The 13,522-nt window shown below is 55.3% G+C and overlaps 2 protein-coding genes across 4 annotated transcripts; one reads left to right on the top strand and one right to left on the bottom strand.

Moving 5' to 3' along the window:
* Positions 1-993: 993 nt before the first annotated feature.
* Positions 994-4,249, top strand: THTPA (thiamine triphosphatase). Its single transcript, XM_055436256.2, has 3 exons — positions 994-1,344; positions 1,734-2,285; positions 3,401-4,249. The coding sequence occupies exons 2-3, from the start codon at positions 1,739-1,741 to the stop codon at positions 3,511-3,513; spliced, it is 660 nt and encodes a 219-aa protein (XP_055292231.1). The 5' UTR covers positions 994-1,344; positions 1,734-1,738; the 3' UTR covers positions 3,514-4,249.
* AP1G2 (adaptor related protein complex 1 subunit gamma 2) lies at positions 4,242-12,580 on the bottom strand. 3 transcript variants are annotated; one of them, XM_088839991.1, is made up of 22 exons: positions 12,517-12,580; positions 11,946-12,150; positions 11,417-11,541; positions 11,132-11,273; positions 10,915-11,011; positions 10,669-10,745; positions 10,456-10,569; positions 9,982-10,062; positions 9,627-9,725; positions 9,401-9,456; positions 9,121-9,234; positions 8,812-8,952; positions 8,672-8,726; positions 8,469-8,591; positions 6,997-7,086; positions 6,775-6,902; positions 6,407-6,511; positions 5,989-6,112; positions 5,772-5,907; positions 4,947-5,110; positions 4,621-4,719; positions 4,242-4,530 (listed from the first exon to the last, which is right to left on the bottom strand). In XM_088839991.1, exons 2-22 carry the CDS (start codon positions 12,147-12,149, stop codon positions 4,429-4,431), a joined length of 2,376 nt encoding a protein of 791 aa, XP_088696117.1. In that variant the 5' UTR covers position 12,150; positions 12,517-12,580; the 3' UTR covers positions 4,242-4,428. The 3 variants fall into 3 exon arrangements, with proteins under 3 accessions (XP_088696117.1, XP_055292230.2, XP_088696118.1); XM_055436255.2 differs by having other exon boundaries at positions 10,456-10,551; XM_088839992.1 differs by lacking the exons at positions 9,982-10,062; positions 10,456-10,569; positions 10,669-10,745; ... (3 more) ...; positions 11,946-12,150; positions 12,517-12,580 and adding an exon at positions 9,848-9,863.
* Between the last annotated feature and the right edge of the window lie 942 nt (positions 12,581-13,522).

The following is a 13,522-nucleotide window of genomic DNA, read 5'->3' as shown; positions in this document are numbered from 1 at the left end:
AACATACTGGGGAAAGGATAAGTGTAAAGAACCCAGCCCTTCTCACCCATCATAGGAGGGAAGCCAGGAGTTGACAAGAACCACTGTTTCTCAGCAGGCTACCTCACCCAAAAACCAGACATACAGTAGGTGCCTCCAGGTAATCATAATCCTGAGAGGCAGTAAGGAGAAGCAGCCTTCTCTATTTTGTCTCCCAAAGCAGTCAAAGTGCCATTCTCATGTCTTCCTATATTTTAAATGAATGCAAGTATTTCTCCCATTCCTGACGAAGCCTGCACAGGGGCCACAGGAAACAGAAGAACTCCTCAGTTTGGCATGCAAAGCCGTTTCCAGTCTGCTCAGCGGTATTTCCAGCTTCATCTCTTTTCCCTTAAACACTGGGCAGGTGCTCTCCAGCTTCTGGGTCTTTGCTCATACTGTTTCTTTGTCTCCAGTCGTTGAAATCCCATCATGTCTTTAGTTTTCATCCAAAATATCATTTCCTCCTCTTACAGAAAGTCGTTGGGGGAGGGGGCTTCCCTGGTGACCTAGTAGTTAGAATTCTGGCTTTCACTGTGGGAGGCTGGTGTTCAATTCCTGGCCGGGAACTGAGATCCCTCAAGCTGCACACACACACAGAAACAACTCTCCCATCCACCGTTATCCTGAACATTCTTGGGGATGTTTTAACTCCCGTTTAAAACTCCAGAGTCTAGAGTAGCTAGACTGGTCTTAGCTATCTTTCTTCTTCCCCCAGCTTATTGCCACTGGCCTGCATTTAATGGGCCACCACAATAAAGTATCTGCTGGACAGGGTCTGAGTGAGTGGCTTGTATTCCAGGCCCATCTGCCAACGAAGTGAGAGTGTTGAAGGCGGGAATGGGGTCTGAGTTCCTTTTCCATCCGACTTAACTTTAGACAGACTCCCACAGGCGTCAATCGCAGCTTTCCTGTCACCATAGCGACGAGTGGAGCGAGAAAGCGGTTTCCCTTCTGAACTACACGTCCCATCATGCACCCGGGCTCCAGGGTGCCGGGCTCAGCCTGCGGCCTGAGACCCGGGCCGCCCCTCGGGAGCTGGGAGGGGTCTGGAATGAGGAGCAGAGCGGAGGGGGCCATCCTCGCTCTTGGCCCACCGCGGAGGTTGCGGCCCCTCAAAACTTAGCAGGCTTCAAGGCCCAAGGCTGCCCTCGCCATCGCTACATCGGGCCTAATATGGCCGCTTGTGCCGGGACCTCCCCCGAGCGCAGAGAACCGGGCCGAGGTCCGGAGCCAGGGACTGCTTCCGGCATTCCTCGCGGGCGTGGCGTGGGCTTCCTTCCCCTTACGCCAGGGCCCGCGAGAGGGAGACCCTCGGGCTTTCAGGTGAGACCCGAGGCTCCGCGGGTCGGTGCTCTGGGGGGATCGGGCGGGGTCATCGCCGGCAGTGAGTAGCCGTACTCCCGGGGTAGCTTGTGTCGAGCGAGGGGCGTTGAAAGGACACCCGCTACACGGCTTGCTTTCTAGAGAGCCCCTTGGATTTTCCAGGGAATCCTTTGGAATTAGGACATCAGCAGCAGAAGGGATCTAACTGGAGACCTGTGCCTGTTGCTGAGCCTTAAAAAACATCAGAGACAGACAGGGCCATCCATCACAGAAGCAAGGAGGAAGGACCCCCGACAGAGAGCCCTGCTACAGTGTGTGCCCCTCACAAGTTCTTCCGGGGGGAGGGATCTTCGGGAGCTCATCAGTGTTTGTTGATTGACTGACTGCAGGTAGCATGGCCCAGGGCCTGATTGAAGTGGAGCGAAAGTTCATTCCCAGGCCCGGCACAGAGGAGCGGCTGCAAGAGTTGGGGGGTACCCTGGAGCACCGAGTCACTTTCCGAGACAGCTACTATGACACCCCTGAGCTGAGCCTCATGCGAGCTGATTACTGGCTGCGACAGCGAGAAGGCAGTGGATGGGAGCTCAAATGTCCTGGAGCGGCAAGTGTCTCAGGACCCCACACTGAGTACAAGGAACTCACAGCTGAGCCTTCAATTGTGGTCCAGCTCTGTGAGGTGCTGGGGGCTGAGGTCCCGGGGGCTGGGGGCGTGGCTGCTGTGTTGGGCCCCCTGGGGCTGCAGTTAGTAGCTAGTTTTGTGACGAAGCGCAGTGCCTGGAAACTGGTGCTGTCCGGAGCTGACGGAGAGGAGCGGCTGCTCAGGGTGGACCTGGATACAGCTGACTTTGGCTACGCTGTGGGTGAGGTAGAGGCACTGGTGCACAAGGAGGCTGAAGTTCCAGCTGCCCTGGAGAAGATCCACCACCTCAGCAGCCTGCTTGGTGAGGGAGACAGGCTCTTCTGTACTTCCTTTGTTCTTCTTCTGAGTGTACCCACTGGGCCAATTGTCAGGATATCTCGAGGCTATTTCTTTAAGAGGAATTATTTTAGCAGTTTTCTAGAGCCCTGTTTGCTCAGGGCTCTATCAAATCCGGTTTCTTCTATTGCAGTAGCTGTCTAACCTGTACTGAATCCTTCCATGTGTCTCTAATCCTTCCCAGCCATTGGCTCATGTCATTCTCAGACCTCTAGCCACTCCAGGTGTCCTTTGATTCCATTTGTCAGTTCTCTTCCTCAATCTTTCCATCCATCCTTTCTCCCCACAACTCCTGTCCTCTGATTTTTATAATGAAATCCTCATTTGTCCTACTGGCTTGAGTAAAAGTCAAGAATGTTGTTCCCATGTGACAGAGAGCGGGGCAAACATTAGCAGGTTAGTTCTTCTGTTCCCAGGCTTAGCTCCCCTGTACACAGTTCATCCATGCAAGTACAGGGTTGTGCATCCCACGGGCCTTACAGCCCTGGAGTGTTGCTCTTGCCTCCTCAGCAAACCTACACTGAGTGCCCTGCTATTGGCCCAGCATGCTCCCGGAGGCATTAACAATCAGACACTGGCTAATTGTGGCTCCACACCGCGGAGGCTAGAATTCTCTGCAAATCCCACCTCATTCATGGCTGGAGCTGCTTCTCCTTTCTACACCCCTAGGTTTCTCTCTGTGTGTGCATCTCTGCATGTGCTTCATTACCAAGCTAATGAGCTTTGGCCTGCCTGGAGAGGCTTTAATCTTGATTGGGGGACAGGAGCAGGAACTGAAATGAGTTGCTATTGAGGCACCCTCTGTCTTCCTGGCGCCTGAGTGCCCTTCACCACTTCTCCTTGCCAGAGGAGAGGCTCGTGCTTGGCTTCCTAGACCCACTTCTGCCTCAAGTGGCCCTCTTTGGCCCCGCTTCCCCAGGCCAATCAGGGAGTAGGCTGGTGGGTTAGATAAGCTGGTTGGACGGTGTTCAGAATCCCAGCGCTGCCTTGGAAACAACTTTGGGGTCCAGCTGCGTGGGCAGGGAGAGGCAAAGTATTTGTGGCTGTCTGGTTCTCTCTTCATTCTCCTTTTGCCTGTAGGTGTGCTGGCGCAGGAGAGGGCACCTGCTAAACTGATTGTGTACCTGCAGCGCTTCCGGCCCCAGGACTATCAGCGCCTGCTAGAAGTGTACGGCTCCAAAGAGAAGCCTTAGGAGACTGGAGATCTGGACATGACACGGGGCTGGGGTGTCACTTCCCCGATGCAGAAGAGAGCTCTGGGGCTGAGGAGCTTCATTCCTGGGCTCACCGTGCCTCTTCCCTTCTGGCTCTCCTTCCCACAGTGACTCCTCTCGCTCCAGCTCTGCCTGTTCCTTCACCCTACCCTCCGCTATCCTTCCTGGAGCCTTCCCTGGCTGCCTCCTCTCCCTCATCCGTCAGATGCAATCTGTGGGCCGCCCCTCTCCCCCAGCCGCTAAGCAGCCTCCATTGATTTCCGCTCGTGTTTATAGGATTTCCACTTAGCCGTGATCAGTAGTTAAGCACAGGAAAATCCCTTGCCACCCCCCTCCCTTGGTCGATGCCATTGATTCTGCCAGCGGCTCCTAAACTGCCTTACAGCTGAGTTAGAGAGGAGGGGAGGCAGCAGGGGTTTCCCTGCTCTGGGCTACAGGGAACAGCAGCAGCTTGGGGAAGCTGGTGAGGATTCCTGTTAGAGATCTGGAACTTCTGGTTTGACGTTGCCCCTGTGCCCTGCTCTGGCCTAGAGAGTAGAGTGCCTCCTGTGGAGGTTTAGGGGCACATCTGCCCCCCAGCTCGAAAGGGGGTAGAAAGAAAACCTTCCTTTGTTGAAGCCAGTTCCAAAGGCTTAGGGCAAGATACCTACTTCCTGTGTAAGAAGGCTCTTCTCTGGCTGTTATTCACAGACATTTTCTACCTCAAATATGGCTTTGCCCCTTAGGGCTTTATTGGGCTTTCATCATTTGTGGGGTTCCCCCCACCCCAGTTTCTGCAGCAGCAAGCACAGGACCAGAGTGCCACCTGCTGGTCACCCTCAGCTATGGCTCCAAGTAGTTGGGGCTCCTGATTTGGGAACACAGGAGGATTTCAGGCTCTGAGTGGAGGCTGAGTTACTGCCATGTCTCCACAGGCAAGTTGTTCACCTCAAAGATTTCCTGTACCGACTGGCCAAAGTGGTCGTAGGTGAGGCGCAACTTCAGCCGCAAGGGGGCCTAGGAATAGGAGAGCAAAGACCAGGGTAAGCACGAATGACTCCTCCTCCCTGCCCCAGGTCTTAGCCTCGAGAGGCTCCTGGAGCTCACCTTGTTAGGATTGAGGATTCTGAGCAGCTGGGTCATCGGAAGGCCACCCTGGGCTGGAACAGTGTCTCCACTGGGGGCCTGGAGCTGCAGTTGGAAACTCTGAACACAGGAGGTTGGACAGAGCACACAGTAAGGCAGCTGGCTGGCTCAGGCAACCACTCCACACCCAATAGTTTTAAACCCTCTTCCCGCGACTCCCCAAGTACCTGTCTCTACAGTCACTCCCTTCTCATCTCATCCTCCCTCCACCCCTCCCACCTCCTCTACTTAGTGGCTTTTTTCCCTGGAGTATCCAGGCTACCTCTGAATCCTGGTCTTCTACAAACCTTAGGCACAGCCGCCTGGCAGATGAAGTGGGTGACGTCATCCCCTGAGGTGTTGGTGGCAGTGACAGTGATTAACAGCAAAGTAGGGGTTTCAGGGGGTCGAACAAAAGACAGATTCAGCTGAAGTCCTTCACGCTCAAATACTTTGAGCTTTGGGATGGGAGCTGCAGTAGGGAGAGAGAAGTGACTCAGTATATGGGCTGAAGATAACAGTTCATTCATTCATGCAAGAAAAATTAAATGAGCACCCACTGGGTGCAGGGAACTGCTCCAGATGCTAATGATCGAGTGGACAAGAAGATGAGGTCCCCAGTGGAGCTCACAGTTTAGGAGAGAAAAACAATAAACAAGAAAACAATCAGCCTGTAACTGGTGCTCTGAAGGAAATAACCTGTGGGGGGAACTAACTTAAACAGAAGAGGGAGGGGAAGCATCTGACATTTTAGCTGAGGCTGAAGATGGAGAATAAGCCAGTTATTTTAATGTGCTGGGGAAAGAACATTCCATGTGAAAAGAATATGAACACCAAGGGCTTGAGGTGAGAGGGCCTGAGAGTTGAGAGGGGGCCAGTGGAGCGGGTAGTGGGAAAGCGTGTGAGGTGGGCAGGGAGGAAGCAAGACCCTGGGCCAGAATTAAGAAACCTGAACAAAGGGAGGACATTGGAGGGGACTGGTATGATCTAATGAATCCTTTTACTAAGATAGGGATGTGATGGGAGCACACAGCAGGGAAGAGGGAATCCGAATCTTGGTCCTCAGCTTAGAAGGGGAAGCACCTATTTCCACCGCCCCTTCTTTAAGATATCTCCCCTTTGCTGAGGCTTACCAGGGGGTAGGGGAGCGCAGGGAAGGTCAAGGAGGTGTATCAAAGTGTCTCCTGGAGTGGGATCCAGAGGGGGAGGGTGTTGGGCATTCTCAGAAGGGCCATCCAGGAGATCTAACAGATCCAAGAGCTTTGAGGCCTGGGGAGAGGGCAGAAGGGTCAGGGCTGGGTATGGAAGCTGGACCATGCTCTTCCCCCAGGGCTCCCCCAGCCCTCTCACCTGAGTCCCTGTGGGGACAGGGGCTGCTTCCAAAAGCTGGGCTACTTCTTTGCTTTCCTTTGCTTCCTCATCGACCTGAGGGCCACCCCGCTCCACAAGAGGCATCTTTTCCAGGACGGCAGCCCTGAGAGGAAGAAGGCAGGTGTACCCCTCTGGGTAGACCCTGGGCTTTTCACAAGAGATGTGTGGGAGGAGGGGTAAGAATACGAGAGACCTGGGCTCATGGCGGGTCAGAAGTACCCCTCTGATTTCCTAAGACGGAACAGTCTTGCTGGCTTTCAGATGAACAAGGAGGGTGGGAAGCCCACTTAGCGTCCACGAACTGTGGGCAGGCACAGGTAAGGCTGAGACCCCTGTACCCAGAAAGGGACACTAGGGAGCGAGCTGGGGGTTGGGTCCCACACCATCAGTGGCGCACCTCAAGTGGTCGTACTTCCGGAAGAGGGCGTTGTACTCCACCGCCCGCTGCTGCAGCTCCACGTCCTGGCAGCTCCCATAGATGGACATCACCTGGCAGATGTGGCTGGGCCACAGGGTGGTCTGTGACTGGGGCTGGCCATCTGCCCTGCCCTTCGCCTCTAGGATGGGGCAGGGAAGGAAGAGGCCCCCACAGAGCAGGGAGAGACCCACGATACTTGGCTCAAAAGGAAGGACCTAAGGACAGGGGGCTGGGGATAGAGGTGCAGGCCTGGAGGGAAACTCAGAAACTGGGGGGCGCGGTGAAGGGACATCCCTCACTGGAGGCACCAAGAAGAGGCTCTGGGAGGGGCCAGGACCCAGTCTCACTTGTTGTCCCCGTGGAGCCGGGTGCTGAGCTTCATGAGGGCCGTGAGGGCGTATCCCCTGGTGGCTGGCAGGGACATTTGGGACTGCAGCACCCTTTCCAGCAGTGCCAACACCTCCTCTTTCTCCACCTTCGGAGGGGCGGGGCACACAGAGCGTGATCCTGGGCCGGCCCTGACTCCCCTCACATGTCCCTCCTCAGTGTACCCCCAACGCAGGACCCACCTGCAGGGGCTCAGTTTCCTCACAGGCCCCCTCCAGCAGGAGGTCTCCGTATTCCCCGATGCACCAGGCTGCCACCTGCACCAGTGGTTGCTGTGGGGGATTAGAAACATGCTGGGCCAGCGTCTGGGTCCCTTCCTCACTTCCAGACCCCATGACATCCCTTCAGGCAGTGCAGAGATAGTGGAGTTTGCAGGGGTGGGGAAAGGGAAGGGCCTTGGCACAGGGAGCAGTTATGAGCAGTTTTGTTAGTTCCGGGCTCTGTCCTGGCTCCTGGGCTTCCTCTGCCCTCTAGTGGCCAAGTATAAGAACTACATGACCTACAACAGATCTCATGATTATCATACGAAGTGAAATAAGCCGGAGAAAGACAAACAGTGTGATATCATTTCTGTGAGGAATCTAAAAGATAATACAAGTGAATCCATACACAAAACAGAAACACTCACAGAAATAGAAAACACGTATGGTTACCAATGGGGGAAGGGACGGGAAGGATAAATTAGGAGTATGGAGATAAACAGATATAAACTACTATATATAAAATAAATATGCAAGGGTTTACTGTATAGCATGGGGAACTACATTCACTATCTCGTAATAATCTATAATGGAAAATAATCTTGGGACTTCCCTGTCATTCCAGTGGTTACAACTTTGTGTTCCAATGCAGAGGGTATGTGTTTGATTCCTGGTTGGGGAGCTCAGATCCCACACACCTCAGGGCCAGAAAAACAAAAATATAAACCAGAAGCAATACTGTAACAAATTCAATAAAGATTTTTTTAAAAAAATGATCCACATTAGAAAAATAATAATCTGATAACTGGATCCCTTTGTCATACACCTGGAACTAACACAGTATTGTAAATCAATTGTTTCTGTTTTTAAAAGTACTGTAGGGTAAAATTCAGAAAGAAATACCAAAAGCAAAACAACCCCCCCCACCACCATGGCCTAACCACAAGGGGTGCAGTGAGGATGAAGTGAGGGTGTCCTCCCTTGAGGAAGGGGTGGGTGGTTTCTGCCTAGCCTACTAAGTTAAATGGAAAGTGGTATTGGCATATTGGTTATTGGTTGGCATCTGTGAATTCACTCAGCATTCAAGGTAGTAATAAGAACTAATACATGCCAAAAGAGCTTTTATCTATATCCTGTTTGATCAAGACAGCTCTGGGAGGTAGGCAGGGTAGAAGGCTGAGGAGACCTGGTGTGAAGAAAGTTCGAGTCATCTGTGGTAAAACAGACAGGAGATAACAGAACCAGGACAGAAGTCCAGGTGTTCTAACTGTAAGCAGGGCTCGGTCCTTCAGTGACTCCTCTACTAAGTAGAAAGCTGTGAGGATAAAAAAGAGAGAGAGACACAGTGCTGTGACTCTAGGGGAAAAGCAGCTGGGAATCTGGTGTATGGAGCAGGTAGCCCAGGAAGGGATGAGAGGGGTGGGCAGTCCTGCGCCTGCTGGTGGGCACAGTACCTGGGAGATGTCCTCAGCCAGGGCACGGTAGAGCCGGCGCACAGAGTAGGCGTGGAGCTCCTGGGCGCTCCCAATCAGCTGGATCAGGTTGGCCACTGCATCATCGCGCACATAGGTGCCTGCCTGGAGGGGTGCATGTGGCTGTGTCAGCGTGGTGAACCCTGCCCGCTCCCACCCAGCTCTCAGCCCAGCCCCTGCCTCACCGTTGTCAGCACACGGAGGATGGTATCTATGTGCCACCGCTTGGTTGGGGCAAACCTAGGGGACATCATGACTCTTCAGTCCTGCCAACGACCCTCCCTGGATTCCACCCTCTCTACCTCCTGGGCACCTATCCCCTCACCTCTCTGCTGCCAGTAGGATGCCAGAGGCACAGTCGGCCCGTAGGTCAGGGGGGCAGGACTCCAGAAAGCCCTGAAGCTCCTGGGTCATGGCTCGCACATTGGAGCTATTCACCAGGGCCAGGCTCAGTTCCAGGGCCCGCCTGGAGAAGAAACATGTGTTTAGACAAAGTCTCCCAGGTCACCCCATGACAGTCCTTGGGGTTTCCCTTTCCCAGGCACCTGTCTCCTTAGTCCCCTTTCTCCAGCTGCTGAGCTGGCCCTGTGCTTGGGCCCTCTCCTCTTCGCGATGGTTCCTCTGCCCTGCTTACCGGCTGAGGGAGGCATCAGGTTCCCGCAGACATTCCACCACTGTGGGCCGGTGCCGCTGCACGGCGCTGTGATCAGACTGCACCAGCTTCAGCAAGGACGTCAGCGCCACATATCTGGTCAGAGCAGGAGGGTCCTTAGCATACCCTGGCCGTCAGCCCTCTCCCCACCCGTCCTGCCCTGGTATGGAAATAAGAGGGTGAATCCGGAGATTCTGGAAGGAGGAGGGCAGAGGGTCAAGGGCTCAGTGGCACAGCCCTGCCAGACACCTGGGCCTATTACCTAATGTTCCTGTCACTGTTGAGTAGGAAGCGGCCAAGAATGTTGACAGCTAGAACCTATGGGAGGCAGAGGTTGGGAGTCAGGGAAGGAGCAGCCTGCTCATTCAGGAGTGGAGACCGCGTGGCACAGGGTGCCCAGGGTGGGGAGGAGAAACCGGAGAACAGGACCTGTCTGCCCGGCTGAAGTGGGTGGGAGGGGCCCTGGGGAGGGGCCTCGGGGAAGGTACCCTCAGGCCCGCGGCAGAGCGGATGTCCATGATAGTCAACACCGTCTCAAACAGAACCGCGTTGCCTGCATTTCGGCTGGTGTCTGTGTTTGTGGCTACCTGCGTGCATGGGAGAGAAGCTCTAAGAGGCTCCGGCCTTTCCTCATGTCATCCCTCAAACAGCTTACAAAAGTCTACCCATCCCCCGCCCCCAACTATTTGCAACAGACTGTGTCCCTGACCTCAGGAGAGATCACAGTCCAGAAAGAAGTGGAGACACGATCATTTGGCCACCACATGGGGAGTGGTCATGGGAGGGATGCTCAGGCCAGTGGGGTCACACAGCAACACCCATAACCCAGGCCCCCACCCCGACCTGGGCCAGCAAGTCATTCATGGTCTCACTGCTCTCCTCGTGGTTCCGACCCAGAATCCGAAGCAGACGAAGTATCTGGACCTGAAATTGGGTTAAATAAAAGTTGGGGGTAAGGGGCTGAGAAGAGAAATCCAATGTTAAGAGCACTGTGAGGGGTCTGGCTGGTTCCCAACAGCCTCCTTGCGCTCCCCCCTCCCAACCTCCTCTGTTCCCTTGGGCCCTGGGAGGGTTCAGAGGTGAGTGAGGCCAGGAGATCTGGGGACAGTCTTTTGGAAAAAAAAAAATTGTTACCAAGTTGGATTTTCTAGTTTTCAGGCATTCCCCCTCCGCACACTGGACCTGGGATGACCTGGTGCCTGCCACCCCTCCTGCCCAAGTTACTGATGAACCAAAGTATTGTCTGGGAGGGGACCACTGGCCATGGGCTGCCTACGCTTTTTGTTCCAGGGATGCAGCAGGGAAGGATCGGCCCACCTGCAGGAATGGGTCGCTGACTCCAGACACGCTGTGTTCTGTGGAGCATCCTGTCATCACCAGAGTCCGGAGGGTGCGCACCAGCTGGGGTACCACCTGGAGGGAGGGCAGAGCCTGACCTGGGCCTTCTTCCTAATCCTCTCTCCCTTCAGCCCCCTCCAACCCCACTGCCCTTCTCCTCCTGGCCCGGGGCCCACCCCTACACCAGCCCACCTTTCGAAAGCGCTGGAGGGCTGCAGGGCTTCGTTCGCAGAGCTCGGTGATCAGCGTGACAGTGCCCAGCAGGATGCCTGGGTCAGGGCGAGGGAGTGAATGGTGGACAGGGCACAGGGGAGTCTACTGTGTGCGTGTCTGCATGCACAGGCCGCCCTTCACCTGGGAGCTACTGTTCCTGTCCTAGGGCTCCCTTCTGCCCACAGCCAGAGCTGAGGCAGTGGACGAGGAGCCCCGTGGCCTTACCATGGTGGCGTTCATGAAGCAGCTGGGCACAGGGTGTGAGGAAGATCTCAGAGAGCTCAGGGACCTTCCGGATCATGTGCACTGCAGTCAGAACAGCCTGCAGAGGTCAGGGGGCTCAGAGAGGGCGAGGGTCTGCCAGGATGGAATCCCCCACCTCTGTCATGTGGCAGACAGGACGGTTTCTGCAGGAGCAAGAGCCTAGAGCCTGCCGCCTCACCTTCTTGCGCACATAGGGGCTGGGCTGCAGGAGCAGTTTCTCCACCTCCGGGGCCAAGTCCCGGCACATCTCGGCAGAGCCCATGGCGCTGAGTGTGCACAAGGCTAGGCCTTGGACAGCCTCAATCCCCTGGCTCAGGTCACTGCAGAGTTTGGGGAGGACAGTCAGTCAAGCCTCTGAGAAGTCCAGTCCTTCCCAGTACTTACAGCAGGCAAACCCCTGGGATTTCCCAGTTCCCCACTCTCCCATCTCCCTGATTCCAAGTACTTCCCAGAACCCTCTCACTTCTTGATGCTGTTGGTAATGAGCAGGTGGGCATCCTGCCTCTCATCCAGTAGAAGCATGGCCCCCAGGTAGCCCACCCTCTTGTCTGTGAACCTGGGGGAGGCGATCAGTTTCAGGCACTCCATCTACAGGGAAGGGGGCAGACCAGGAAGGGGCAGGGGTGAAACCGGAGGCACTGAACCGCGGCTTTTCTTTCTCCTTTACACCAGATTAACCTGTGGGGGCAGCCTACCCCAGGACCGCCCCGTTCAACAAGAATAGAGGTTTAGGAGATTCAGTTAGTTTCAAGGAAACAGAAGAATGGAAGAAGGGGAGGGGCCTTGAATGGCGCTGGCCAGAGAATGAGGGGTTCCGTCCATCTGATGACTAGTTGAGGTTGTAAAGGGCAAGGAGATCTGCCGTACACACTGTGAGGGCCCAGAAACTCCGTAGAATAAAGAAATCGAGAAACAAGTGAGGGGGGTGTTCGATACCGTGCCCCACTAGCTTCTCTCATCAAACTCGGACGGGAGGCGTCCACGCCCAGTACCTGTCCAAAGTGGGCGGGGTAGCCTAACATGTGGACGTAGAGCAGTTTGGCCAGCTGGCGGTGGCTGTGCAGAGGGTCCCCATCGCGGAAGGAGGCCCGGATGTGGGCGCACTCTTTCTGGATCACCTCCCGCTCCTGGGCCTGGGTCTTGGCCTCACGAATCTCCTGGATTAGATCCTGAAGCTTCAGCGAGGACGCCACCATCCTGGCGGGCAGAGCCCGGAAACGGAGAGGGCCTTAACCCTCTGGCAGCAAGCATCCGGCCTTTTTTGCACAGGCTTGCAATAAACCAGATTCCTGAGGGCCCGGGTCCCAAGACACCCTGTCCCCAAATCCCGCCCGAGACCTCCATTACGCATGCGCCCCCGCCCCGCCCCGCCCCGCCCCCGCCGCTACCGAGCCTGCGCTGGAGCCCCGCCTATTCCCCCGCGACGCCGGGTCTCCACCTGGCTTCCCATTCCCTAGTGCAGTTATGCCCCTCCTTCTAGAGCCCGGCGCTGTTTCTTCCGCAGAGACCCCCGTCCCCTTCTTCGGCGGTGTCAGCTTCCCCCGACCAGGACGCCAGCCTCACCTGGCTTCAGTCGCAACTCCGCTCCTCTCCCCCCAGCGCTTCCTGGTCCTAGCCCCGAGGAAGGTTGGTCTGATCCTTCCCTCTCCCCGCCCCTATCGCAGGACCCCGCCCCGCCTGGGCCGCCCTGCAGAGCAATCTTGAATCCTCTGACCTCAGGCCTTTCTGATTTGGAGTTTAAGGGAAGGATCTCTTCAACTACTTAGGGGCGGCGAGACTGTCTAAGAGGCCTGGGACTTCCCAAGAGGGCTCGTTCACTGGAGAGCTTCTGCGAGCTTGGGTTTGAATCCATCGCACCCAAAGGAGAGGACAATTCCCCCCCCTTTTTTTGAACTTTTTTATTAATATATTTTTTTTTTGTTAAATTTCTTTGTATTTTTTTTTTTCCTGCAAGACTTGGTGTTGGCGGCACTGTTGTAGTTTAACGTCAATCCCAAATTCCATGAAATAGAAATCAGAAGTAAAGGTTGAGAGGGGAGGAAGGAGGGAGGCAGGCCAAGGAGTAAACAGAGTTTGACTAGAAAAAAAAGAAGAGTTTGTGTGTGGTGGGCATTCCCAGGCAAGGCCATTCCTTGAGGGAGGGGGTTGGCAGGCAGCTTGCCTCTGCCTCATGCAGGGGAGGGAGGAAAGATCCCCTGGGGACCCTCAAGCCCCCTCTTCCTAGGGCTTCCTGTCCCCAGGGGAAAAGCTAGTACCAGGGATCAGCCACAACCTCCAACAGGGCTCTCCACCCACCTCTCACCCCGGCTTGATTCTCACCTCTGCTCTGCCTGGAAAGTGTGTGAGAGATTGGCTTCCTTTGATCCCCTCCTTCCTGTTGTTTTCCCATTTCTCAAGATTCTGATATGATGGGGGAAGGGATCTAACCCACTTAGAGACTACTGACCAGCTTCTCCTGCCCTGTGAGTTCCTATTTTCTTGTGTGGTTCATTCTCCAGAACTGCCTCCCCCCGCCACTACTGCCGGAGTTGGGGAGTGGGGTCCTTGCTCAGGTGCCCCTAACCCTCTG

Source organism: Moschus berezovskii, chromosome 9 (genome assembly GCF_049115385.1).
Source record: "Moschus berezovskii isolate FMDL1 chromosome 9, NW_MosBer_1.0, whole genome shotgun sequence".
Taxonomy (NCBI): Eukaryota; Metazoa; Chordata; class Mammalia; order Artiodactyla; family Moschidae; genus Moschus; species Moschus berezovskii.
The sequence above is the reverse complement of the archived record's forward strand: the minus strand, read 5'-3'. Positions and strand labels throughout refer to the sequence as shown.

Excerpts from the sequence above, each read along its gene's own strand:
- THTPA (XM_055436256.2), top strand. The coding sequence starts at position 1,739 with ATGGCCCAGGGCCTGATTGAAGTGGAGCGAAAGTTCATTCCCAGGCCC. Across the intron at positions 2,286-3,400 it reads CCACCTCAGCAGCCTGCTTG|GTGTGCTGGCGCAGGAGAGG; the intron begins GTGAGGGAGACA and ends TTTTGCCTGTAG.
- AP1G2 (XM_088839991.1), bottom strand. The coding sequence starts at position 12,149 with ATGGTGGCGTCCTCGCTGAAGCTTCAGGATCTAATCCAGGAGATTCGT. Across the intron at positions 11,274-11,416 it reads ATTACCAACAGCATCAAGAA|TGACCTGAGCCAGGGGATTG; the intron begins GTGAGAGGGTTC and ends CAAACTCTGCAG. Across the intron at positions 6,512-6,774 it reads CGGCTCCACGGGGACAACAA|CCACATCTGCCAGGTGATGT; the intron begins GTGAGACTGGGT and ends CCTGTGGCCCAG.